The 25582-nt window shown below is 35.0% G+C and overlaps 1 protein-coding gene across 3 annotated transcripts in view; it reads left to right on the forward strand.

Moving 5' to 3' along the window:
- The first annotated feature begins 11740 nt into the window (after positions 1-11740).
- Positions 11741-25582, forward strand: part of LOC129280121 (protein fantom-like) — a 44755-nt gene continuing 30913 nt past the window's right edge. Inside the window, exons 1-13 of one of the 3 annotated variants that reach the window (XM_064115701.1) lie at positions 11741-11855; positions 12513-12654; positions 13264-13444; positions 14136-14216; positions 15770-15834; positions 16204-16293; positions 17147-17219; positions 19768-19838; positions 21114-21125; positions 22658-22763; positions 23405-23551; positions 24167-24240; positions 24888-25027. In XM_064115701.1, coding sequence (XP_063971771.1) covers positions 11792-11855; positions 12513-12654; positions 13264-13444; positions 14136-14216; positions 15770-15834; positions 16204-16293; positions 17147-17219; positions 19768-19838; positions 21114-21125; positions 22658-22763; positions 23405-23551; positions 24167-24240; positions 24888-25027 — 1246 coding nt within the window. In that variant the 5' untranslated portion in view covers positions 11741-11791. Of the gene's footprint in view, positions 11856-12512; positions 12655-13263; positions 13445-14135; positions 14217-15769; positions 15835-16203; positions 16294-17146; positions 17220-19767; positions 19857-21113; positions 21126-22657; positions 22764-23404; positions 23552-24166; positions 24241-24887; positions 25028-25582 lie in introns of all 3 variants that reach the window. The other 2 variants (XM_064115702.1, XM_064115703.1) reach the window with 2 other exon arrangements.

Raw genomic sequence — 25582 nt, forward strand, 5'->3', positions numbered from 1 at the left:
TGACAAGCCACCATAGTGGCCCCCTCCTTTGAAGTTGAATACCTTCTTTTTTCTTCTTTTTCTTTGCTTGTCAATTTTTTTCTGGTACGAAATCCTTTATTTGTGATCGAAGACTTTTTTTTTTTTTTTTTTTTTTTTTTTTTTTTTTTTTTTTTTTTGCTTGTCAATTTTTTTCTGGTACGAAATCCTTTTTTTTTTTTTTTGCTTGTCAAATTTTTTGCCCCCCCTGTGGAAAATCCTAGGTACGCCACTGGCCATGACGTATTTTTCTTTACTTGGGCAAGTGTTGGTCCTGAAAAGGACCACCCAATCTCTTTAAAAAATAATAAAAAAAGACGTGTTGCATTTTGACCAAGAAAGATCAGTATGGAATCCAGTTGAGTACTACTATAGATTAGGACACAAGTAATAATATTGTGACCATGCAGTAACAAACTCCAGTAGACTAATATTATATTAAGACCACTTTAATTTCGAGTTAGTAATTCAAGATCAGTTTGACAAGTGGAATTTCAACTTGTAACTTTTTAAATTGACTGGTCTAGCTTAGTTGATCCAGTCTAATTTCATATGGACGAATATACGCGCAGCACTGAACCAGTAAGACAAGTAACCAATGTTGCAATTTCCAGATCGAGTTACCAGTTGAAATTCTACTGGTCAGACTGGTCCAGTTTAAACTGGTTCTTTGTGATTTATTACTTTCTCCATTAGTTTGTGATGGAGGGCAAAGCACGTGCTCTTTCCGTAACCCGTTGGGAGAATCACGAGACTGTCATTTCCTCTCTGGGCCTCTTCCAGGGCCTGTTTTTGATGAGGCACCTTTAATTTTATTGCAAATTCTTCTTCAAGTTCCTCCATATTTGCAACGCGAACTACGTTTCTGACGTCAATGTCGACTCAATATTGACCTTGATTCTAACTTATTACATCTCTAATTTAAAAAAAAATGTATTTTGTAAACGCAGTCATGTTTGTTCATAATATACAGATTGAGATAAATATAATTTTAATGAAATGAATTCTTCTTTAAATAATGTTTTTTTTTCTATGTTAAATGCAAGCAAGATTGATATCCATTACTGAAATACCTAAATCGCGATTTATTTGAAAAGCAAGTTCGTGATTCGACCGAAGTTTTCTTATCTCTTCTTGTAATGCATATTCATTAACCTTAACAGTGACGACATCTTATAAATATTCATGTTGCGCATGCGCATACATGTTTTTCATTTAATTCAACATGGCGATTCGTACGAAATCCGAAAATTGATCCTCTATTGTACGATTCCATCGAATTTTCGTAATTTTAAGGAAAACGTATCTTGAACTCAGTTTGTTTAGGTAAGGTCAGTCCTATCTGTCGTATTTTTGGTTTCGTTTTATCATCCATGTTTTTGTAATTTAGCGATTAATCTAGTGCATCAGTGCACTCCGGTGAGAACGAGTGGGAGCGTTCAGGACCTCGACACTGTCTAAAGACGTCGTGTCGAGGTTCCCGGGGCAAGCCATAACATAACATTCTGTTGTGAGGGACGCCCATTTATTAGATTCTAACAGTATGTAAGTGGATGATTTTGTGTTTTTGTATATTATTAACGTGTATTCTATAACGTGGAATTTTTCTGTTAGATATATTACCTTGCAATGAAACTGGGAGAAAAGTAGGAATGGACCAACAGTAACAAGATAAACTGGCTGGCCGCAGTTGCTGAGTTGGAACTTGGGGCCTAGTCCCACACATACAATTTCAAGTTGATGAAAGGCCAAGGCCAGGGGATCAGACTAGAGCGCGCGCGGGCGCTCAACAAGCGTTTAACTTTTAAGCTTTGTTGGTCTGGATGTGATACAGTGCAGGACCGTTAGATATAATGCACCATGGTCTTGAGCACTCACACAACATGCGAGGTTAGTATACTAACCTCGCACAACACATGTGATTTCATATAGTGCATTTTGACGTTTTCATTCATCACACGAATGTGAGGGACTAAACTACGCCAAACCTTTCAATATTTGTCCACTATGTTAATCTTGATCGTATGGTTTTAGTTTATTTGAAAAAGAAATTATAAATTATTTATTAAAGTGTTTTTATCGCTTACCTCCAAATCTCAACCAGGATACTTCGCTCGGTCCGTCCTTAGTCATCCTTCGTACTGCGGTGGAAATTACGCAAACAACAATCGAAATGCGAAATTTTCCTATCGAACATTCTCGATTCAAGTCGTCGGCGCATAATAGGAAATTGTACCAAAAATCAACATAGTTCTCTATTTATTCAAACAATTTTTTCTGGGGTGCACTTGACCTTTTAAGAGATTTTCCAATGAAAATATTACATGGAACTTGGAAATACAAATCATAATTTGGTTGAACAAAATGTTTTCTGTTAAAGTATAAAACAGAAGAGGAACATATCCTTCACGTATTTTTATATCCAAAATATGTTGCCTTAGTATGGAATAATCACAATGACATAAAATGAAAATACCTTCCTAATGATCATTGAGATTTCGCCTATGGAATCATTGTTTAATAATTTTCAAAGCTTTAAATAGATGAAAATGTTCATTGAGAAAATATACATATATATATATATGAACAAAATGATAATGTCCCGATTGTTTCGCATTACGTGTGTTAGATTGTGGGCGTTTGTGTGTGTGTGTAGGAAGCAAGATATTCGTGTTAATGTTTGCACAAAAAAGGAGAGGGAAAGGAAAAGGGGAGGGGGAAAGGTAGAGGAGAGAGAGGGAAAAGGAGACCATAAAATAGAAAGAAAACAAAGGAAAGGAAGAGGGGAAGGGAGAGAGAAAGAAAAATGGAAAGAGCGAGAAAAGAGTAGGGGAGGGAGAAAGGAAAGAAAAGAAGGGAAAGGAAAAGCGAAAAAGGGAAGGGAAAGGGAGAGAAGAAAAGAAGGGAGAACGAAAATGGGGAAAGGGAGAAGGAGAGGGGATGATGAAGGGGATAGGAAAATGTCAAGTTTGAAGATCTGAATATTAACACTAAAACAAAATTAGACTCCCATGTTTTATTTATAAAAATACCATCTTTTTCATGATTATAAAGGTTCAAATGCCCTCGCATTATTTTTCATTTAGATACAGTCCTGTCATCAATATCAAAAACTCTAAGCGCGAGCTTCGCGCTGGCATCATTTTTGTAAGTGACATTTATGATGTTGTTCATATTTTAAAAATGTCCATTTGTTGAGGTTTAAAAGTCCAAAAGTTCAGCGCTCGCATAATTTGTAAGGTAAATAGGCCTACCCTTTTAATTGTTATACAAAGGCGCTTATACAACGTCCAGAATGCAGTTCGGAATATTGAAAATAACTATTGGTCCCGCTATTTCTGCCCGTGCGACAAGCATTTATCATTTTGAATCATGAGATTCACCTTTAAAATATGATGAAAAAGTATCGTTAAGACTGAATTAAGAAAAAAGAAGCTCACGTTTCACGCTCGCATTTTGATCCGTTAGCTTGTGATAATAATGGTGACTTCGTTAATATATCTTAGCGGACATGTCCACCTTTTGGTGCTTCAAGAAAAATAAACACAACACACAAATAATAATAGAAAACGAACAAGAATAGAATAGATAGTTACCTATCCCACTCATGAATTCTTATTTAACAGTCCCCAAAACGTCTTTTTTTCGTGTTAGCTTATTTCATATGTATATATATATATATATATATATATATAGGTCTCCTCATCATGGTTATAAAAAGTGCTCAGAATGTTTTATTTTCAAGTCCTTGTATCAGAATTTTCAGCTCGGGCAGCTCTATCGCATTTTGATTACTATCCTGTTGATTTATTTACTTGAACAAAATATTTAAAATGTCCAGCTTTTAGAACAGATATCAAAAAAAGGTATTCACCTTTGATCATAGATGAGGAAGAAGAAAAAAGTGCAAAAAAAATAGGAAACAAACTAACGAATTAATGTGACATAATTTTTCTTCATTTCAAGGCGACTCTTTACATTTCATCATCGCTGATGGCGCTACAATAGAAAATACCGCTTGACAGCAAAAAAAAAAACAGAAAGAGGTAAATAATGCTGAGCGTCTAAAATGCAGCTAGCAGTACAAGCTGCAGAACCGTAAACAAACATCTTGTGAATAATATTGCGCGCCCTCTTTAAGCAAAAGTTTACAACCACGATGACCCTGCGGTATCTACGTGAAGATCACGAGAAAATGCTTTTTTTTTCTTAAAAACACACCAAAGAGAAGACAAGAAACGATCCATATGGTTCGGTAAGTGTCATAGCACAATTAGAAACATTATTTTAAAAGGAATGGCATAGTTATTTTAGTAAAAAGGGTGTGAAAAATTCGCGTGCACCATGTGCATATGAATCCTTCGCACGCGAGATGCATTGATGCCATGAGTGGGTCTTGAGGTGCCACCCAGCCCATCTTGACTTGACTCTTAATTTGCGCTAAATGGCAGTTTCGCACTGGCCGACTAGCGACTTCAAAGTTCAACTTAGAAGTTCAACTCAAGTAGGCACTTCAGTCTTCACTCGTGTGACTGTGAGCGATCATGCGGACAGATCAGCTGGACGTAGATTTTTGCATTGCAGCGAATGGCAAGCGCATGTCTAACACACACAGCTCGCTCCGCTCGGCACTTCGGCCGAGTGCTGGAGTTGCATTCGGAATTGCTCGATAAAAGTTAAAACAGTCGGTTTCTTCCTTGAGTTCCGCGATTTTGATTGGTAAAAAATTATTGTGGTTGCTTCATACACATTCGGCAAATATCGGAATTGAACAACACAGAGTTTAACTTACCGTAGTGGGATGAAAGGACCTAATATTAAGGTATTAATTCTTCTTTGCTTGAAACCGCCTTCTTGTAATCAAGCCTTGAAATAAGCAGCTGCAGACCAGGGGCAATTTTTCAAAAAAAATTGCCCCCGGCTCACAGGCTTTTTACAGGAACTGGGGGCAATTTAAAAAAAAAAAAAGAATATAACGGTGAACCACACTGCAAATTTGTTAATAGTAAGCGCAGCTCCTGCAATTTTTTAATTAGTACATGAATAGCATGCTAAGTAATAGGCTTAAATTCAAACATTTAAGAAATCAGATTTAAATGATATGCAAATTAGAGTTGTCACTCACATCACATTCGTTTCTATTTTTTGTGGCATTTTGTTTTTTATTCTTTGCAGATTTGACGATAGGAAACTCTTCATCTGATCACAATAGGTTACATTTACAGAACTGTTAAAATAGTAATTATATAAATTTGAATCAAAGTTTTTATGAAATTTCCTGCAATATCTTGTTATTTTTCTTTAAATTCAAATGAATTTTTGATTGCGTGGACTTCTCCTTTACTCTTAATGTAGGGAATGCATAGCAAAATTTATCCAGAAACAAAATTGTCTTAGAATATGCAAATCAGTAATTGGACACATGTTCACTTTTCTTTCATCCAGGCCACTTCCTCACATCCACCAGGCTTTCAGTCTTATAACAAAAATGATGAACCATCACACAACAGCACACAACATTCACAGTGCTTCACAAATATTTCACTTCTGTTCATACATGCAATAAATATTGTGGAAAACAAATAAAAGGCGTACCCATATTCAAATACCGTTTAAAAGGACAAATATATTATACCTTTCGAGAAAAATCAGCACGTTAAATATCTGATAACAAAACATAATTATGGGGCACTGCAAGAAACTTATGTTCAATTGCAAATCACGCGTAAGTCTTAAATTCAAATTCAAGCGTAATAAGGTCGAGTTGCAATCGCAATTCAACTACATGTTTGTGTTTAATCAAAGGACTTACCCTTGATTTGGGACGTGTGCGCGTGTGATTGAGTATAAAATTTCTCGCAAAATGCCCTAGTAACATTAAAATTGTTCTTTCGTTTTAAATTGTGTGTTATTATTTTTGACAAGCTGTATTCCTGTCCAAGTCAAATTTCTTAGTTCTCTCCAAAACTGTGCTCAAAATTGTTTCCAAGATTGATAAAGAAAATTTTTCTTTTGTATCATTATCAGTCCACAACTTGCAAACCGTAGGTCCTGGAAAGAGTAAAGAAAAAAATGGCTATATCCAAATCATAGTAAAAGGTAATGATGGAATCTCCCAGATTGACGTAGCAAGCAGAGACCAGAAGTCACCAGAGTCAGCAAGTGTGCAGATCTGTGTGTAGAAGAGAGAAAAAAAGAAATAGTTTAAATAATCAAATCAAAGTATGAATTTAATTATCGTGATGATTGATGACGTGCGGTGGCATGTAATTCCCGGTCAACAACAAATGATAGTAGGTTTCGACACCTGAAAAGTTCCACTCAGAACACTGGTGCTCTACCTCAAGTGATGTTTGTGTAGGCCCCACTCCACTTCACTACCGCTACACTACTGTACATGTACGCCACACCTACCCAGGTAGGTGTGTAGCGTAGTGTAGGCTGTATTAGTAGTGAAGTGGAGACTACACGAACATCACTTGAGGTACGGTGCTCTCTGTGTCATTACAAAGATTGCATTTATCTTCATTGTTGAAGGCATTACGCATACATATATGCAGCAACACTCTAATCAGAAAGAAACACCAGACTCTAATTTTGGCCAGGAATCAGGGTAATCACTGCTGAAAATTTGTCTGGCTTCATGACATCGGCATCATGGTGATATAATTCTGTGTATAATAAAAACTTAAACATTCCTCTGAAACAGCAGATTTTCAGCCATGGTCCATACCAGTGCTCCTAAATAATTTAATCGCCTGCCTGAGTCCTGACCAGTTTTAGAAATCTGAAGAAAAAATCTGCTGGAATTGTGCAAAAACATTATTTCTAAAATAAAGACTTTTTAATTTTAATAGTAGTTATGCCAAAATGCATGATTCTAAACTTATATCAGATCTGTATCTGTCATCTGACCTGAATGCATCGTCATGATCGTCAGAACAAGTACAGTTTCCAAACATGCTTACCTTGACTTTTGACTGGATCAAACAGCGTAACCTGGAACATGCATCGGCAGCAAGTGAATGGGACCGTGCAGCTTGGAGTTTTTCAATAGTTAGTAGAGCAAAACAACGAAGACTGTCGAGTGGACAAAATCGACCTTTCCAGTTCACAATTCAATAAAAAATGGGCAAAGTAACACAGTTCTGGTTCCCTTATAGTCTGAAGTTGTCGAAAACAGAATTCGGATATCACAATACATGAAGAAAACGGTAAATTCGAAGAAAAATAGAGACCAGGAAGGTGAATCAGCTATCAGTGTACTGCTGGCTTGCACAGAGAGCTGAGTGAGTCGATCATGTGACGTCATTATTCTCGACTGTTTTCGATCGCGTGATTGTCTGTCTGGGGGCGGCTGGGGGGCTGAGAAGGGTCTCTAATAATTTCATTTCTTGCATTTCCATGACATCAATAAGACTTTTTAGTGACATATTTGTGTATAAAAAGACAAGACCTTTCCATTCATATATAATTTGTCTATAATCATCACTTTCGTGAATTTTTTGTGTGTGTATACTTTAAGTCGCACTATAACCACAATATATACAACGCAAGCTAGCTCAGCTAACTCAACTCTCGCGCTCGCTCAGCTGTGACAAAATATTACCGAGTATGCTTGGCTTCTCTTTGAACTTAGCCAGGGAACTTCGCTGCTTTGAACCGAGAATAAAGTCAAAATTAGTGTCATGAAGGTGGGTGCGTTTCAACGTTGCCAGAACTGGCATAATTATGCTTTCTGGCATAATTTCGACCCTTTCAGCATAATTCATTATGCCGGCATAATTCTTGCATAATTGTACTTTTTTTCTGGCATAATTTCGACCCTTTCAGCATAATTTTGGGCATAATTAGACTTTTTTAAGCAAAGAATCTGGCATAATAATACCATATTTAGCATAATTTTGATCTATTTGAAGATTGAAGACCTTTTTTTTTTTTTTTTTTTTGTTGTTGTTGCTTGTTTGTCAATTTTTTTTCAAGTACGAAATCCTTTATTCGTGATTGAAGACTTTTTTTTTCTTTCTTTCTTTTTTTGCTTGTCAAATTGTTTTGGCGGACGGTTTTGCCCCCCCCCCCCCCCCCTGTGGAAAATCCTAGGGTACAAAATGGTTTGGCATAATTGGATTTTTTTCACTGGCCACGCTGTTTGTTATAATCGCTTCTCATTACCCGCAGCTCATACCCCTCTAAACGACATTGCCCTGGGCGGCTACGCCCGGCCACTCGATGTGTTGTGAACTGGCAGAGGGGTTATGACGGGCTGGCTCAGACCCGTCACCGTGGATAAACCGCACCCCCGACTTTTGCTTCTATCCCGCCGAGAAAAAGGTGCGGTTAATAGACCATTACTTACGGTATATAGATCTAATCAATACATTGACGTCAATGTAAATTTGGATTTTCAAATGCGTTTTTCTTAAATTGGACCTTCTGCACATAAAATGGTGTGAAAAATTAATGCTACATTGGATCACCCTAGTATTTTGCAGTTGTATTATTTGAGCATCAATGCTTACATCCATTACAAAAATATGGTAATCTGTTATTGCCTGCAATGTTTAATTTTGCAATTATATTTTTAAAAAAGTGACTCTCACCCTTAAATGCCTTGCAAATTCACTACACCATAAATAGAAAAAAAAGGTGTTTTTTTTTGCAATGATACCACCAGACTTTAAAATAGTGTAAATGAAATTTACAAATTAAATAATTAACATTATTTTGCTAAAATTTGCTAATTAGATAGGTTGCAGATTGGAGCTAACATGCACATGTTGCTAATTCTTGAATATTTTCAAAGTTGTCAAATTTGAATAAAACTTAGTTGTTCTTTGCATTTAAACTGACTAGAAATATGAGACTGACAGTCAGTATACATGTACATATTATGACGTAATAGAATATATCATGGCATAATTGTTTTAGTTCTTATTTAAGTTAATTAACTTAACATAATTCACCTGCATGCCTATATCTTTTTTTATGAATGTACATCAACTTGAAAAAAGTGATGCCTAGAGTCTTTAAATAATTCTAAAATGAAATTAGGCCCATTCTATATTGAAATTTAAAGAAATTAGGAAAAAAAGGTTGTTGAATGTATGTATTGGCTTACTTTTTCCTACTTAATCGAGTATATTTATTAGGCAGATCATTAATCATTTAACTGTATAGGGACATTGAAATATATCAAAAAGTTTGTTTTTGACAATAAATGAACCTTATTTTGTTTAAGTAGTGACATTTAACGTTCAATAAATACTTTAAATGAACAAAAATCATGAGTTAAGCATCACATTTCAACATTTTATCATTTTCCACATCCACTGGCTCTGCCACCCCTGTAACTTCAAACTTAATTTGCTGTAGTTTTTGTTGCTGATATTGTATTGATCTAATTTATAGTAATATATTTAGCCTATAGTTCTAGCTTCAAAATGAGACCTTACACAACAAATTTGGCCATGGGGCTGTGATGTAGTTACAATTTATCCACAGCACTGCGTGGAAATTTGTTCTTCCGCCACCCTTTTTGCATACCCAACTCATGAAATGCGACCATGTATGCTGACTTTGTGTGTGTGTGTGTTTGTGTGTAGATCAAAGAAAATAGCGGAAAATGGCTTACAGTTTGAATTGAGGGAAGTTGTTAACTTTGTTTTTCTCTCGATCTTCCTTCTGTATTTTTGTTTGTGAAATATGGGAGAACTTGGTAAACTTTAATCTTACACTGAGAAAGGGCATGTCGCCCAGCCATTTAGAAAAAAAAGGCCCGTACAATTGATCATTTTTTGTAAGGGCATCACGGCCAGTTATAGGGGCATTGACGGCCTGGCCATCGATGGCCGTCAATCAATTTATGCCCTGGGGGAGTGGAAATACATAACAAAATATGGCTTTATTCCGTCAAATTTTGAGCAGGATCTAGGGCGTGTAATTGTCCATAGACATTGGTTTATTTAGTCAGTAAAGGATCTGTGAGTCTAGACTAGTCAAACTATCGGCTGATAATTGTTAAAATACCCATTCTAGTGTCAGCGCTTCTCGCTAGCATAGCGGGAAGAGGTCTTGACTGCAGATAAAACGAGGTGAGTTCGAGTCCCAACTATGGTAAGCAAGAGTAAAAAAAAATGATAGGAAAATCTGAAGTGAATGAACCGGGAGTCTCAACAATCTTTTGTTATTTTAGGTGGGGGGTGCATATATGGAACTCTTTCCACAGATAGGAATAGAAAATTTGGAAGCGAGAAGAGAGACAGGGAGATAATAAAGAAATTGATGGTGGATAGAAACAGAGAGAAAAGGGCGAAGATGCAATTGGGTCACATTTTATACACATCTATATCATACATACTGCAATAATACATATTTTGGCAAATTTTGTTATTTCAATGGAAATTGTAAGTACAGGTCTAGGGCTAGATATCAGTGAATAATTGCTCATATGGAAGAAAAATATTTTGATGAACAAAGTAAATTTGAATAAAATTTGAATTCGCCTACATAAATAAATCTCAACATCAGAATCATTATGTAATCTGCATTTTACACAAAAAGGAATCTTTTAATGATAATACTTCTAAAGAGTCCAATGAATAATAAGTTCATGAATTCTCAACCATCCTTTATGATGTTGATATTATCATAGATGTAACGATAGGGGAAGATATAAAAATAAAAATTATTTAAAAAAACCAAAAGCAAACTACTCAGTGTAATCAATGCTTGTAGAGTTAAGATGCCTATATAATCAACAAGGGCAAGGGTATATCGTGAAGTTCGACATCGCATCTCTACTATTGCAGGCGAGCTTCTAGTCTGATACTGACAGGTCCTATTTTGAGTTATAAGATGATACAGTTTAGATGTGGTATTTGCATAGACTTGGCAAACGCAAGACAGAGTTTGACCCGTCTATCTTCGAGAGACATCGGTTTTGACTGGAGTAAAGCATGCTTGTATGAAGAATATGCTGCCCCAAGAATGATTCTTAAGCCTAAGGGCGTGTTTCTGAATGTGTTCAATGACTTTTACTTGTTTTGTTAGAGCTCCTGACCATACAGGTACAGCATATCCAACAACTGGTCTCACGAAACTGGTATATACAACTGTAAGGTCCTGAAATGACAGACTATGATATTTCAAAGTGCGAAGAACATATTTACGACTATTTGCATGCTTTACCATATATACTAGACGACATGTGTAGACCATTTCAAATCCGACTGGATATAGACGCCAAGTAATTTCAAGGTATTGCTACGATGCAGAGACGCATCGTGCAGTGAGAGCACCGTCGGGTTTGGCACATTTCTACAATACTTATGTCAACGTATTTGAAATGATTTACACATATGTCATTGCCCCTTAATAAACAGAGTTCATTAGCTGCTGTTTCGTTAACCATGGCCAGAAACACAACTGGGCCTAATTTTGTGCCCTGGGGTATGCCTGCTGCCTGCACCAATTGGACAGAGTTCCTTTGTATTTCACCATATTGGGCATATTGTTTATTAACCTCGAAATGTGTCCTGAAAAAATTGCCATGACATTTGCGAACAATTTCTGGTGGGGAAATTTTCTCGAAACTGCATTAGCGCCCCCGTCTTTTCTCCTTTATACATTTTATATTGCAACATCCGAAAATAAATAAAAAAGATTGAATTGGATTGAAATGCACCTAATAACAAAGGATTCATTTTATTCTTATTCATTTTTTAGGAATTTGTAGATTAATGTAAGAAGATGGTACATTAATCATATATACACAATGGATTCAGACAGTGTGGATGATTTACCCGTCAGAGATACAGGTGGATCCAGGAGTGATAAAGGTACATCACTTTTTTACAACTTTGCTGCAATTGTGTAATTGTATCAATTCACATTTATTCATTTAATTTTATAGTTTTAGGAAAGTAGCACAATGTCTCTTTGAAAGTTGATATTTGAAAAGAAAAAAAAAACATTAGTTCAAGTAAGCTGGACCTTCTACAGAATTGTTGCAAATGAGATGCACATTTCAATAAATCGCATTGTAGAAGCCCCATTACATCCGTCACCATACCGTTATCATAACTGTAACTCTTGTAAATACATCATTATCATTTAAAAGGATTTTGTAAATGCCATTTGCCCACTTTGATACAAAAATACATGAAGTACATTTTCCTTTATTTTCCAAATTTACATAGACTTGTTGATATGAATTTGTCCATCAATGATTGGTTATATTTTTCACAACATATTGCATGAATACAATACAACACTACCCCTGCAGCGGTGTACCTCTGGAAGGTGATGAAATTTTATGTGCAGGGCTCTGTAAAAATTAATAAAATATTTTCAATTGACTGTATTTTTTTTGGGGGGATTCATGATTTCTATATACTTTCAATGCTTAATTCAGCTTGTCCACTTGTGATAATAAATTTGCATGTTTGTATGGTACTCACCTCACATTCTGATGAGTATTGTCATTTATATTTCAGTGAGTGAGCAGAAAAGGTCCCAGCAGCGGAGAGCGGTTGCTAAGATAAGCCGTGAGGAGCTAGAAGATCAGTATCTCAGACTTCATGATGAAAACCTTATCCTTAAGAGACATGCTCGGAAACAGGAGGAGAAGATTAAGAAGTGAGTTATAAAGGTGTATTCAGAAGATTTTCATTCACATCAGTGCAAAATAGATTTCAATGAATTTCAATGCAGTTACATTTAATGCAATTCACATCAGTTCAGTCAATTGATACAATTAAATTCAATTTAATATGTTTAGTTCTGTTCTGTGCAATTCAATTCAGTCATATTGTTTTCAAGAAGTCAATCTTGATTTATTATTTCTTCTTTTCTATTTCTTCTATTCTTTAGTCCAAAACTTATTATTCATTTGATTGAAAATGTGATTGAAGTAAGTTTTGTGGTTCCTGAACAGCTGGGATATGTTTATCAAGGAACAATGTTGGATGTAGAATCAACATATATTTTGATGTTTGCCTTTCCAAGATAAGTGTATGTAAAAACAGGAAAAGATGGCTTAGGTTTATACATCGAATATTTAATTTCTTTGAGATACATGTATTCCTTAATGTTCCTTCCCACCCAGAAAAATGGCTACTAAAACTTGTAAGGTCTAATGCTGCTCTTTTATTTTATTTGTACAATATTTCTGAACTTGTTGAGCATTTCTGATATCCCTTTCTGAGCCATATATATCCAATATGATAAATGTTCCTTTTTACCTAGGATGGCTACCAAGCTACTGCGCTTGGTCCAAGATAATAAGAAGAAAGATGGTGATACGGGAGCAGGGGGAACAGGAGCAAGAAGGAAAGGAGGACGAGATATCGAGACAGAAGAGATGATAGAAGAACAACAACAGAGGATTAGAGACCTTGAAAAGAACTGTGAAGCGTATAAGAAGAAAGTGAGTCCATACATCTCATTCATGAAAATACATTTTTAAGTGATATTTCTTTTTACCCGAAGCAGTGACCACAGTGAATAGAATCAGCTCCTAGGACCTTAAGTACTTTAACGCTGTCCTGATTCTTTACTCAGAATGCATCAGTTTAAAGTTGTCATTTGATATATTCCAATTAGAATATGTTCCACATGTTGTCAAAGGACAACAGATACATTTCCTATTATGTACAGTGTACATAGATATTTCCAAATCAGCGATCAAATTGCCGTTGTGATAGCTATTTTTCAATTGTTTCATCAAAATGTTTGTGTATCAAACTAGTTCTTGAGTCCAGGGGTCTATTACAGGCCACCTAGTAATGCTGCCTAGTATGTAAGTAACCTTCTGAGAGAACAGTTCATCTTTCAATAAGTTTGATTCAATATCAATAAAAATACCTTTTTGAGGTTTGCAGACCTGTATTTGAATACTTGAATCACTCTGAAACCTATTCCCTGCAGCACTCTGGACACTGTCTTCAGCATGCATAACCAAATCTATCACTTATAATGTCATAGTGCTCTGAAAGAATAAAACTGATAATTGATGGTATGTGTCAAATTTCTCTCATGATTAATTTCCTTCTCTTAGCAGTTTTAAGCATCGAGGTCATTCATATGTATGATAATCCAATTTTCTTTGAATATTACAGCTCATGGTTGCTAAGCAACAGATTGCAACACAAAGCCAAAGAAGGACTCCATATAATCATGTCCAATCCAGGATAAATACAGTAAGTTATCCTTCATTTAATCTTGTTCGGTAAGAACGGATGACCTGGGTTTTTGTGTTTATTTTCTTTGCGTATATAAGATTTATATGATTGATCAATAAAGAGGTGATTTAAAAAAATCTGAGGTAATTGTTAACTTTTTTTTGTTTTCAATTTTCTCATATAGGGTACGCTTTGAATTATATGTTTTTAAATCCGGTGTAATAAGTATGATAATGGTGATATCATGCTGTTTACACTCAGATTGCTATTACTTTGGTCATTGGATTGATTCTTCAATTCCATGGCAGTATTCCAGTGTAGGGACAATGATTTTCCATTTACTGGTCAATCAAAACAGAAAATCTGTTTTGGTTCTTTACTTTTCATGAGAAAACTCATGAAATTTACCTATGCAAGATGGAATTTATGTTTGTTACTGTGTTTATAACAAAATGGAATTTCCATTTTAGATCAGGTCTGAAAAGGAATTGCAGGTTTCAGACATGGAAACAATTTTTTTTTTAATGGAAAACCACTGTCCCTACCAGTGGCATTTACATTGTGTTTGCTTGTAAATTAAAAGATTAAGTACAATGTTTAACAGTAGTTAGCATTGATGTTGAATTTTCTTCAACTACAGCCAGATGCCAATTTTGAGCACTAATTGCCTTATATTTATGCTTGGATCGAGATAGCCAGCTTCATAAATTGTCATTTGTTTGTAGGGCTCTTATTGTTAAGAAAATTTTCTGTCGATACATTGCTAAAGATATCTTACCGATATCAATAATTATCCACAAAAGAACATAATCATTACTCATTTTTTATGCATTATAGCAATGACACAATACTCAGTTGGTCAAAATTTGTATCTCACTAGCTGTACCAAGAACGCTTTGAAATTTGCGCTCATCGGATGTAAACGATTACATAACATCTTTCAACAAACATATTTAGCATTTATAAATGAATCCTCACCTTTCACATTATTAGCATTAGTTTAGGGGTGGATGAAGTTTTATCAATTATTTGGGGCTTTTTGGACATTGCCATTTTGGTACATCTTCGAACATTGAGGGCAGCAACACACGGCCGTGTGCTGCCTTCTAGATTGGTACTTCGCTAAAATTAAGCTTGCGCTTGTGAATGTTTTCGATCTACGATCAAATGGAGTCGAGTGCAGTCACGATGTTTGGATTGTCATGATTATACATGTAGTGAAGTGAGATCGTGTTTTCTGGCTAGTAAATATTTGTATTTTGTTAAGATTTTGGAGTAATTTCTGTTGCTGTTCTGTGCATTTTGAGGAAAAAACATGTTTTCCATGATTTTTCCGTTTGAAAAGCCACTTTCAAAAGGCCATTCCCGTGAATTCTGTGAAATGGCGGAAAATCACTATCATGTTCCTACATAATAGCGGGTATTATCAACAATGAGTGAAAGGTTATCGATATCGCTAAGTGACAAAAAACAAGCGATTATCGACAAGACTAGCGATAAAGAGGTTATCGATAACAGCCCCATTTATTTTGTTTTTTTAAGGTTTATCATTATGATGTTTCTGTTTACAGGGCATGCCCAAGCCTCCTACAGACAGTGTACAGAGAAATCTAAGAGTGCAGGGAAATAGAACAGGGTATGTATTTCAATTTTCATTTCATTTTAACAGACTCTTAATATTCTCTTTATAATAAATCCACGGTGCGGTCCGTTTGTTGTATTAAAATCTTGATATGAATTTGAAATATATATATATTTGTACATTTCCGGGATAGTCTTGACTCTGATAGATTCTATAGATTTTTGTGCAAAATGAATATACAGAGAAAATTAGCCCTTAACATACATTTATTTTTCCCCTTTTTTCTATCTTTCTTTCTCCCTCCCTATCTCTTTTTCCTTCCCCCCCCCCCCCCCCCCCGCATGTATGATTTCTCTAAAAATCTTTATCCTTCCCTTTTCCCTCTTATTCCTGTACTCTCATTGGTATACTATACCATTTTAGATCAGCGACTCCAAGATCGATACGTAATGATGTTCTACCAAGATATGGTCACAGTCTTCTAGAGGAAGCAAGAGCTGAAAACCAACGGCTGTAAGTTACATTCTAGACCATAACATATTATGGTTATTCCATTTCACATGTTATACAACTCCCAAGAATGTTCTGTAATCTGATTGGTCCAAATCGGATCACATGATATTCAGCGAATTGCACTATTGCATCCAAAATGCACTATCCTGCACTCTGATGTCATACCAAATGTACTATCCTGCACTCTGACGTCAGAGTGCATGATAGTGCGAGGTCTGGAATTATCTAGAATTATATAGAATTTAGATCAATAGCATTCGGGGCAACTCAGTAACGTGGGAAAGGGGGCGGGGGTTGTATAAAACAAACAATGCACGCATTCTTGTGCATAGAGGACCTAAATAATGAACTCTGTGATCGATTCGCCAAATGGATATATCCATTGGCTCTTCTCGCACATCGTTCATTATTTGGCCCTGCATGCACGCGCTTACATGCATTATTTGTATGATAATGTATTGGCCCACTTATACAAACCATCTTAAGTCTTTCTTCTTGGAAAACTCATAGAAACAGAATGTGTGATATACAGTAAGTCAACACTCATTTCTACAAGAGGTCCACAAACAATGATGGTTTTGTTAAATGGAACACGGATTAGATTTAGACATCTAAAAATATTGCATTTTCATGTTTGTCAGTCTATACTTTGATAGAGTTCCTATCCTCAAAGTCTATAAACAATAGTCTGGTTTTAATAATCTTGAAGATTCTAAAGTGATTCACAGTACTTTACCATTTTGTTTAAGTTGGGTATCCTGGTGTAAAAATCTTGAAAAGATGAATTGCAAATCCCTGATATTTCCAGAAATCTCTATTAATCTATAAATATGATGATTGGTATTTTTTTCAGGAATGAGGAGATTGATAACTTGCATGAAAACTGTCAATTTTTGGATCAGGAGAAAGAAATACTTATGGAACAGGTGAGGTGGATGCATAAACAAAGGATGCAATATATATTGCAAATTTTTAAGTATTCGATTGTCACTAGCTATAAAAACTATGATACAGCAACAAGTATCCATTACGTCAAACCCTCGTTGCAGAATTCGCCGCACCAGCTAATTGTTTTGCTACGGTCCTATATCCCGATAACAAAATCCTCGGAGAAACCAAGATATCAACCCTGAGTCGCCTGATAATTCCTCTTATGTAACGTTTCACCTCCGCAGGCGCAATTAAGCCCAGGGTTAAACCACAACAGCTGTGATATTACGTAAGAGCAGCTCTGCCTGTAGTAGGCCTTTCGGAATTAAATTATTTTATTTGATATTGAATCAAGTTTTCAAAGGCATATTGTATTTTGAAATCTAATGTTATTCTGTTTTCAGTTTTGAACGAAGAAAATCGGCCTTGAGATAAGGAAACTGTTAAAGAGAAATAAAAACGACTGCATGCGTTGGCGAGCGAGTTTGCTTGAATCGGCGCGCTGCCCATGTAATTGCAGTTTAGTTTTATTGCCGGATCCATCGAGGCCAAGAAACACGTGTTTAGATACTTAAATAACTGGCCCGGGGTGATTGAGGTTTTCCATGGTTCGTAATCGGGGTTTGGCTTCTATGACGGTTTGGCCTTATGATTTCAAATGAGTAAATGTCACACACTGTCAAAAAAATATGTACTTTTTGTTTCATCTGAGACGAATAGAGATGGAGGGATAAAATATTGGTTAGGGATGACATTTTTATGACCTTGTAAGGTGGATTGGAGTAATGTGGATAATGTCTGGGTTTTTGTCTTGCTTGCATAGCAGAGCGAGACTATAGGGTCCTCTTTTCCGACGACGGCGGCGTCGTCAACATTGAAATCTTAACCAAGGTTAAGTTTTTGAAATGTCATCATAACTTAGAAATTATATGGATCTAGTTGATGAAACTTAGACATAAGAGCAATTATGTATCCCTGAACATCCTGTGCGATGTTCAGGTCACATGACCAAGGTCAAAGGTCATGTAGGGTCAACGAACTTTGATAATGTTGGGGGTATTTGTGGAATTGTCATCATAACTTTAAAAGTTTATAGATCTAGTTCATAGAAACTTGGGACATAGAGTAACCATGTATCCCTGAATATTTTGTGTGTGTTTCAGGTCACATGACCAAAATCAAAGGTCATTTAGGGTCAACGAACTTTGATAATGTTGGGGGTATTTGTTGAATTGGCATCATAACTTTAATAAAAAGTTTATGGATCTACACATGTAGTTCATGAAACATAGACATAAGGGTAATCGGGTTGTTTTGCACATGTCTGAGGTCACATGATCATGGTCAAAGGTTATGTTGGGTAAATGGACATAGTATTTTATTATCATTTGAGTGTTTTCTTTTATGAATAATCATTTAATAGTCTTTTTCAAAGTCAGCACTGCTGGTATTTCAAATCGCGTAACGCAGGCGAGACTGCCAGAGGCGTTCCACTTGTTTTTTTATTATCATTTCAAGGTAGATTTCTTGTCTGAAACACATAAATACCTCAATTGTTTACAATATCATGATTCCAATGTCACAATGTTTCCTTATCATCGTCAGAAGACGGTTTGAATTTTAATCTGAATGTGATATACATATTGATTTGAATGTGCTGATTATAATAGTAATAAATGAATATTATTCAATATTATGTCTTTACTTGAAAATCAGTTGTTCATAATATCAAAGCATAACCATGATAATTTTACTTCATCAAGCATATTTTCATTCAATGATGTAAAAATAATACTGGTAATAATTTCAGACATTGAATGTTTCTTTCAGTTGTTTTAATATGATTTATATATTTATGTTAAATATCAAAAGTGCCCACGTACCATTTTTGAACTTTTACCAACATGAGATACGTGTTTAGATTGATTTTTTTTTTTATGTAGACATTTCAATTTGCAGCTAGGTTGTATGAATTCCACCATTACATTAGTATTACTGGGATAACTATTATGCTTTTCACACTGCATTTGCTTAACCCCATACTATCCTTAACCCTGGACTACCCTTAACCCCATACTATCTTTTTTTCGGTTTCATACTGTCTTTTTTAACCCCATACTATTTGCTTAGCCAGCCGGGGTTAACGCCTTAAACCTGGACTCTCGCACAGCCCATGAATATTGATGATTTTGCCACACAGAGCTTGATTAACGTGCACTTTGACTTCTGTGATTGGCTAATGCTTAGCCCCACTTTCCTTAGCTCGGTTTGGTTCACACTGCATCTCTTAGCACTGCAATTGTGGTGCTAGCACCGCAATAAGCCAGCCATACCTGGTTTTTTGCAGGGCCAGATAGGACCGTACTATTTACCGTGCTAGCCCACTTTGCTAAAACGTAGTGTGAAAACGAAGTGGGCTAAGCTTAACCTGGGGAAATTGGCGGGGCTAAGGCCCCCCTTAGCCCCGCCTATTTCCCGGGGTTAAGGAAAATAATTGCAGTGTGAAAAGCATATATGATTCCTTTGAATTTTATGTTTTTATAGATCCGAATCAAAGAGCTAGACCATGAAGAGGTTCTCCTTCGACTGAAAGAACAGATGTCAGCAGGTCAAAGGTCAGATAGATTTATCCAGTGTTAGGGGGACTATACTTGTTAATTAAATAATTTATTGTGTGATTATGGCATCTTATTTGAATTATCACTGCATATCTGGGGCCTGTTTCATAAAGAGTTACAACTGTTGTAACTTTGCAATAATGGCAACTACCATGGCAACAGGGCTCAGCAGCCAATCAAAATCAAGGTTGCTATGGTAGTTGCCATAATGGCAAAGTTATGACAGTTGTAACTCTCTATAAAATGGGCCCCTGATTTGTAAAACAATAGCATAACATGTTTTGAGCAGGAGTTTGTTTCGCTATTGAATTTCTTGGGCCTGTTTTTGTATAGTTTTTGTCAGTGATGGTATCAGTTTTATTCTGCCAGCGTTGCTCTAGATGCTCTACTCCGCCGAAATGGTGATTGTGCAAACATTGATTTATTGAAGTATATTGTGCATTGAAATGTAACATTTTCAAAATATATATGCCATCAAGCTTGAGCATTCTTCTTCTAAAGTTTACTTTGTCATAACTTGTGAATAGATGTATGTACAAGTATGTAGGATGTAGTCAAAACCATAATGTTAGAACTATCATTGCATGCTGAAGCTACCATTCAAACTCAAGTTTGAGGGGTGGAAGAAAATATATCTTCATCATACATGATTGGAAAAGCCATGGACATGTATTAAACACATCTAACATTACATTTCTTGGAAATTATATTCTCCTTTCTTTTATAGTTGTCGGATGACTTTTGTATGTTGTTTCATGCTCATACAAGAATTTTATATTAAATCAAAATGAGGAGTTTGTTAACAGCTGGTCATTATTTCAACCCAATAATCTATTACAAAAAGTCATTATTTCATTCTTTGTTAAAACTATGTGATATGTTTTGATTGAATTTTGGAAAGGGTTCTTCTTCACCAATAAATGATGGTCCTATATTGTCATGATTATCATGCTTTGATTCTCGGGAGTATTTCTGAATTTCATCACACAATTGAAAAAAATTGTATAATGACTTCATTTTAATTCAATATTTTTGAGTTGGCTGCTTTTTTTTATTTTCTTTTAGCAAATTGCATAAATACCTTTTTCTTTTCATCTGTGTCATACCCATTTATATATGCAGTTCTTATATCTCGTCTAATAGATATTCCTTCTGTAGATTCTAGTATAGCCTAGATATATTCTCTTTTCATTACTTCTTTACATGTCATTCCTAACTTCAACTCTTCTTTCGCATTCTGTCTTAATTTTTTCTGATTGGATGTTACCGCAGGCATACAGCAAAGTGAGTATTACTTCTGTCTTCCATGTTTCGGTTTTTTAATCTACACTGCACGTCATAACATTTTTCTGTTACATTATAGTATGTATGTTATTAACACAGTAATCCAAATATACACATGCACTGAATGTAATTGGCTATCTAACATTTTAGTAATTGTACAGTGAGAATTGTCTTTTAATTGTGCACAGGATCACAATAGATATCAGACTTATTCTAAACAATCGCAATACATCAAAATAGACAATTAGGGTTTTTTCCATTTGTCCATCTTCCTTAGTTTTCTTTCCTCAATCTTTGACTGTCTTGCGTTTTCCAGAAAAAGTTTTTTCTTGCTTTTTTTACATGTTCTTTGATTGTATTGAAATTGTCACTTTAATTTGCAGATTTTATTGGATGCTTGCACATGTTGGGTTTGCTGCATATAACCAATAGCACGGCCAATTAAATGATGCATATTTATCTCTTAGCATAACCATGGTACTTTTTTAAAAAATAATAAAATTAAAGAATCTCTGTATTTAAAGTGATTTGAAGCAAAGTTCAGATAGTGTTAAATTTAAAATGTGAAGGGACCATTTTGCAACAAAATATGGATAATTGAACAAGTTCTACATGTACATTTAAAACTTTCAGAACTTGTGGTATTTTAAGCCTCTTTGAGTATGTGTGTACATAGATAGGCTGATTTTAAAAAAAGATACATATATTTTAATGACCTTTTATTTCTGTAGCGAAATTTTATATCAAATCATAAACGGAAAATAGGCTAATCTGCACATGCAATTAATATTCTTACAAGAAAGTATTATTTTTTATGCAAATATGCATTTCTTTTAACTTCTTCAAATATATTCCTACTGCATGCTTGTTTTTCTGGAGCATGGTATTTATTCAGCATGATACAGCATGGTCGATGAGCATGGCTCTACCAAAGTTTATGTTTGTTCAAAATATGAATATTGATATGTTTGGATGGAAGCTGCTTAGTTTTTTGTGAAATACACAGAAAAATTGCATGTACTCTGTCTTTAGACATTTACTTAGTATAGATATGGTAGGATGCTTGCAGCCTTTATCATGTGTAATTCAAATTCATTGGAATTCAGTTTTTCTTTGATATAGTTTTTAAGGTGTTGAACAACATCATAGATTTTGGTCAAATCAAGGTCAATCAGGATGGAATCGTAGATATGATTTTAGCTCTTTGATTATGAGGTCAAATTATATTTACTAATTTGCTGCATTCCTGAAAATAACAATGTATTTCAAGATTAGTTATTAAAATAAAAACTTATTACCATATTGAAAAGGAATAGTCAATTTAACCAGAAGCATATCTCTGATAACATTGATAGAATTATTTTTAGGCCAGATAAACAAAATATGAATAATCAGGAAGATAAGAATGATACAATGACATAAAGGATGAGCTTAAAACATAGAGGACGAGCTTAAAACAGCTTTGTCTTATCTTTTGCAACATTTGTTTTCATCCTTATTCATGTTGGTACGTTGTTGTTTTTGTTGTACAGGAGTAATATACAAGAGAATGTTGATATGATCAAACTGCAGCGGGAGGTGAAAGAAAAATCTCAGAAGCTTGCTGCCCTCGAGGCCCAGTACGCCACGCTACAAGAGGTGAAATAATACTTACTATGAAGTCTCGATCACACATCGTGTCTATGAGAATATTTTGTGTAGAATTCAATGGGATAAGGGTCAACTCATTGGCAAGGGACTTTTCCCATATGGTTCAAAAACTGTGGAGCAGTTACTGTTTATTACGAAAAATGTAGAAATTAGATTCATTTGTCTACCCAACTTTGGACATACTGTGTATTGTGAGGAGATGTGTGTATGCTTAAGGGATGGTTCAGGCTGGAGATATTTATATCTCAATAAATGGAGTAAAATTCACAAAGCAAAATGCTGAAAATTTGATCAAAATCGGATAACAAATAACAAAGTTATTGAATTTTAGAGATTTGCATTATTCCTGTGAAACAGTTCTATGCATGTATTTATGAATATTCATTAGGTGGGCTGATGATGTCATATCCCCACTTGTTCTTCTGTATTTTATTATATGAAATAAGGAAATCAAGAACTAAAACGATTACTGCAATGAAGAATTTGAATAGAAAACTACATTTGATTGAATCTTTGTGAGGAATTAAATTCAATTTTATCTCTGTGTGGTTTGTGTTTATTAGAATCCAGTGATAGAGGAATTAAACTAAAAAGTTTATCTCTGTGTGGTTTGTTTTTGTGTATCTTAGAATCTTGCCACAGTGAAGACCAGTCATGATGCTGTTATTGCCGAGATGGAGGATTTGAATAGAAAACTACATCAGGAGCAAGCTAAGTCACTTTCACTCCAGACTGAACTCAAACAAGGCTCAACACTACAGAGAAATATATCAGAGGTAAGCACTTGTGTGGATATATTACTTTATATCATTCCTTCATTATATTTATGTGATGAAAACTGATTATGAAATACTGTTATATTTTGTGAAACATGTAGAAGTATGATATGAAAGATTGATCTTATATGACGATAATCAGAAGATGCGCAGGAAAACAAGAAAGGAGTTTTATCATATTATTAATCAATCATTATCATTGGGTCTTCCTTTATTGCTGTTTAATTCACAGTTGTAACTGGAGAGCTCAAAATACCCATTAATCTCAAATCTCTTAGCAGATTTATGAATCATTGTCTCATAGAGATATGCTTTATTTCTTTCTACAAGCTTTTTTTTCTGTCAGTTTATATGCATATGAAAATTACTTTGGTTGAAATTCCTTAAAATACTACACCCAAATACCAGTTTTTCCATTCTTCACAAACTGCAAGCAATTATAATTTGAGAGCAATACACCTTTTCATATAAATTAGAAAACAGAGACGGATTATTTCAGAAATGTCCCATACAGGGGGGGCGGACGTATGGATTTGCCCTCCTGTAAGCCTGATATAAGCCTAAGGGAATAATTTTAGATATGATTCCTTTTGTATGTACGTTTTCTTGATACAGCTTCAGGAGAGAATATCAGATACAGAGAGAGAGAAAGATATTCTGAGAGAGGCTAATGAAAAATTACTGAACAGGTTAGTTGACTTTCTCATGTGATATTCGCATGATAAGACTGGGAGATGGATGAAATTTTATTAGCAAAAACCCTAGATTTTTTTTAAAGAAGTGATTTCTCTCTTTTTTTCTTTTTTGTTGTTGTAAGTGCATTGGGTCATTTTTGGAAAAGCGAGCTGCGTAGATAATAATGATTTGTTCCATTATTCAATTAATTACAAGATGCAGCAATGTAGCAGAAACAGGCTTCAACTGCCTATATGTATTGAATCCACATTCACCAATAAATGCCCCCCCCCCCAAAAAAAAAAAAAAAATAATAATAATAATAATAATAATTAACAATTAACATTTTATAGTTTTTGTTTTCAAAACCTGTGTATGGATTTCTAAATTTAGTCTTCATCATTTGGTCATGGAAATATACTATTATTCTTTTTACAAAGTTTTATAAATTTTCTTAATCTCTATGCTCCTTGAGAACACTTCAGAGTAGACTTGGTACTTTACAAGTCATTATTGGGGGGGTTTTATTCTCAAATATTCTGTACTTACCTACTTGTACCACCTGTAATTGATACAAATAAGGTAAGAAAGTGTTAGCTATTCAAATGTCGCTCAAACTGCAATATAAATTCTGTAACTACATTGTGTTTTTCTTTTGCAGTGCCTTTGATGCAGAAAGGGAGCGTCAGTATCGTGCCAATGAGAAGCAACTCAAACTCCAGATTGCTCAACTTGAGGCAACTCTCAAAGGAGATCTGAATGATAAAAACACACTTCTTGATAAACTCAATGAAGAAAGAGGTACATATCCAAATACTGAAAAGCTGTTGATGGTAAATTTGACTCGGTTAGCAGTTCATCTCTATGTGTTGACGGAGAGTGCATCAGGGGTGGTATTCTGAGATCCATTTTATTTTAGATAAAATAAAATATTTTATCTCCGTTAAAATCAGTGAGATAAAATACCCTTAAAATCTCTCCGAATTGGTATTCTGAGAACAATTTTATATACATTTTATCTCTGTAAGACACACCTATTTTTTAATCAATATCCAATTAGAAACGCACTTTTATAGCTCTCTCATATCACTCAACCAATGGAAATCCATTCCGCTAGGAGGTGTGGCGAAGGAGTGAGATTGCGTCAAGTTATTGGCTTCAATACGCTTGCACTATACGCTTGCGCGTCTTTATAGAGATTTCTTTTAAACAAAAATGTCAATACTCTCATCTTTTTTTCGAAGTCTATATCGCATCTTTTCAAGCATCATTTCAAAGACAATATTAGTCAAGAAAAGTCTTATGAAATGCTTTCTGATGGTACAGGAATAACTTTAAGGTGTTGTCAGTGAATAT

This window comes from Lytechinus pictus, chromosome 2, assembly GCF_037042905.1.
Source record: "Lytechinus pictus isolate F3 Inbred chromosome 2, Lp3.0, whole genome shotgun sequence".
Classification (NCBI taxonomy): Eukaryota; Metazoa; Echinodermata; class Echinoidea; order Temnopleuroida; family Toxopneustidae; genus Lytechinus; species Lytechinus pictus.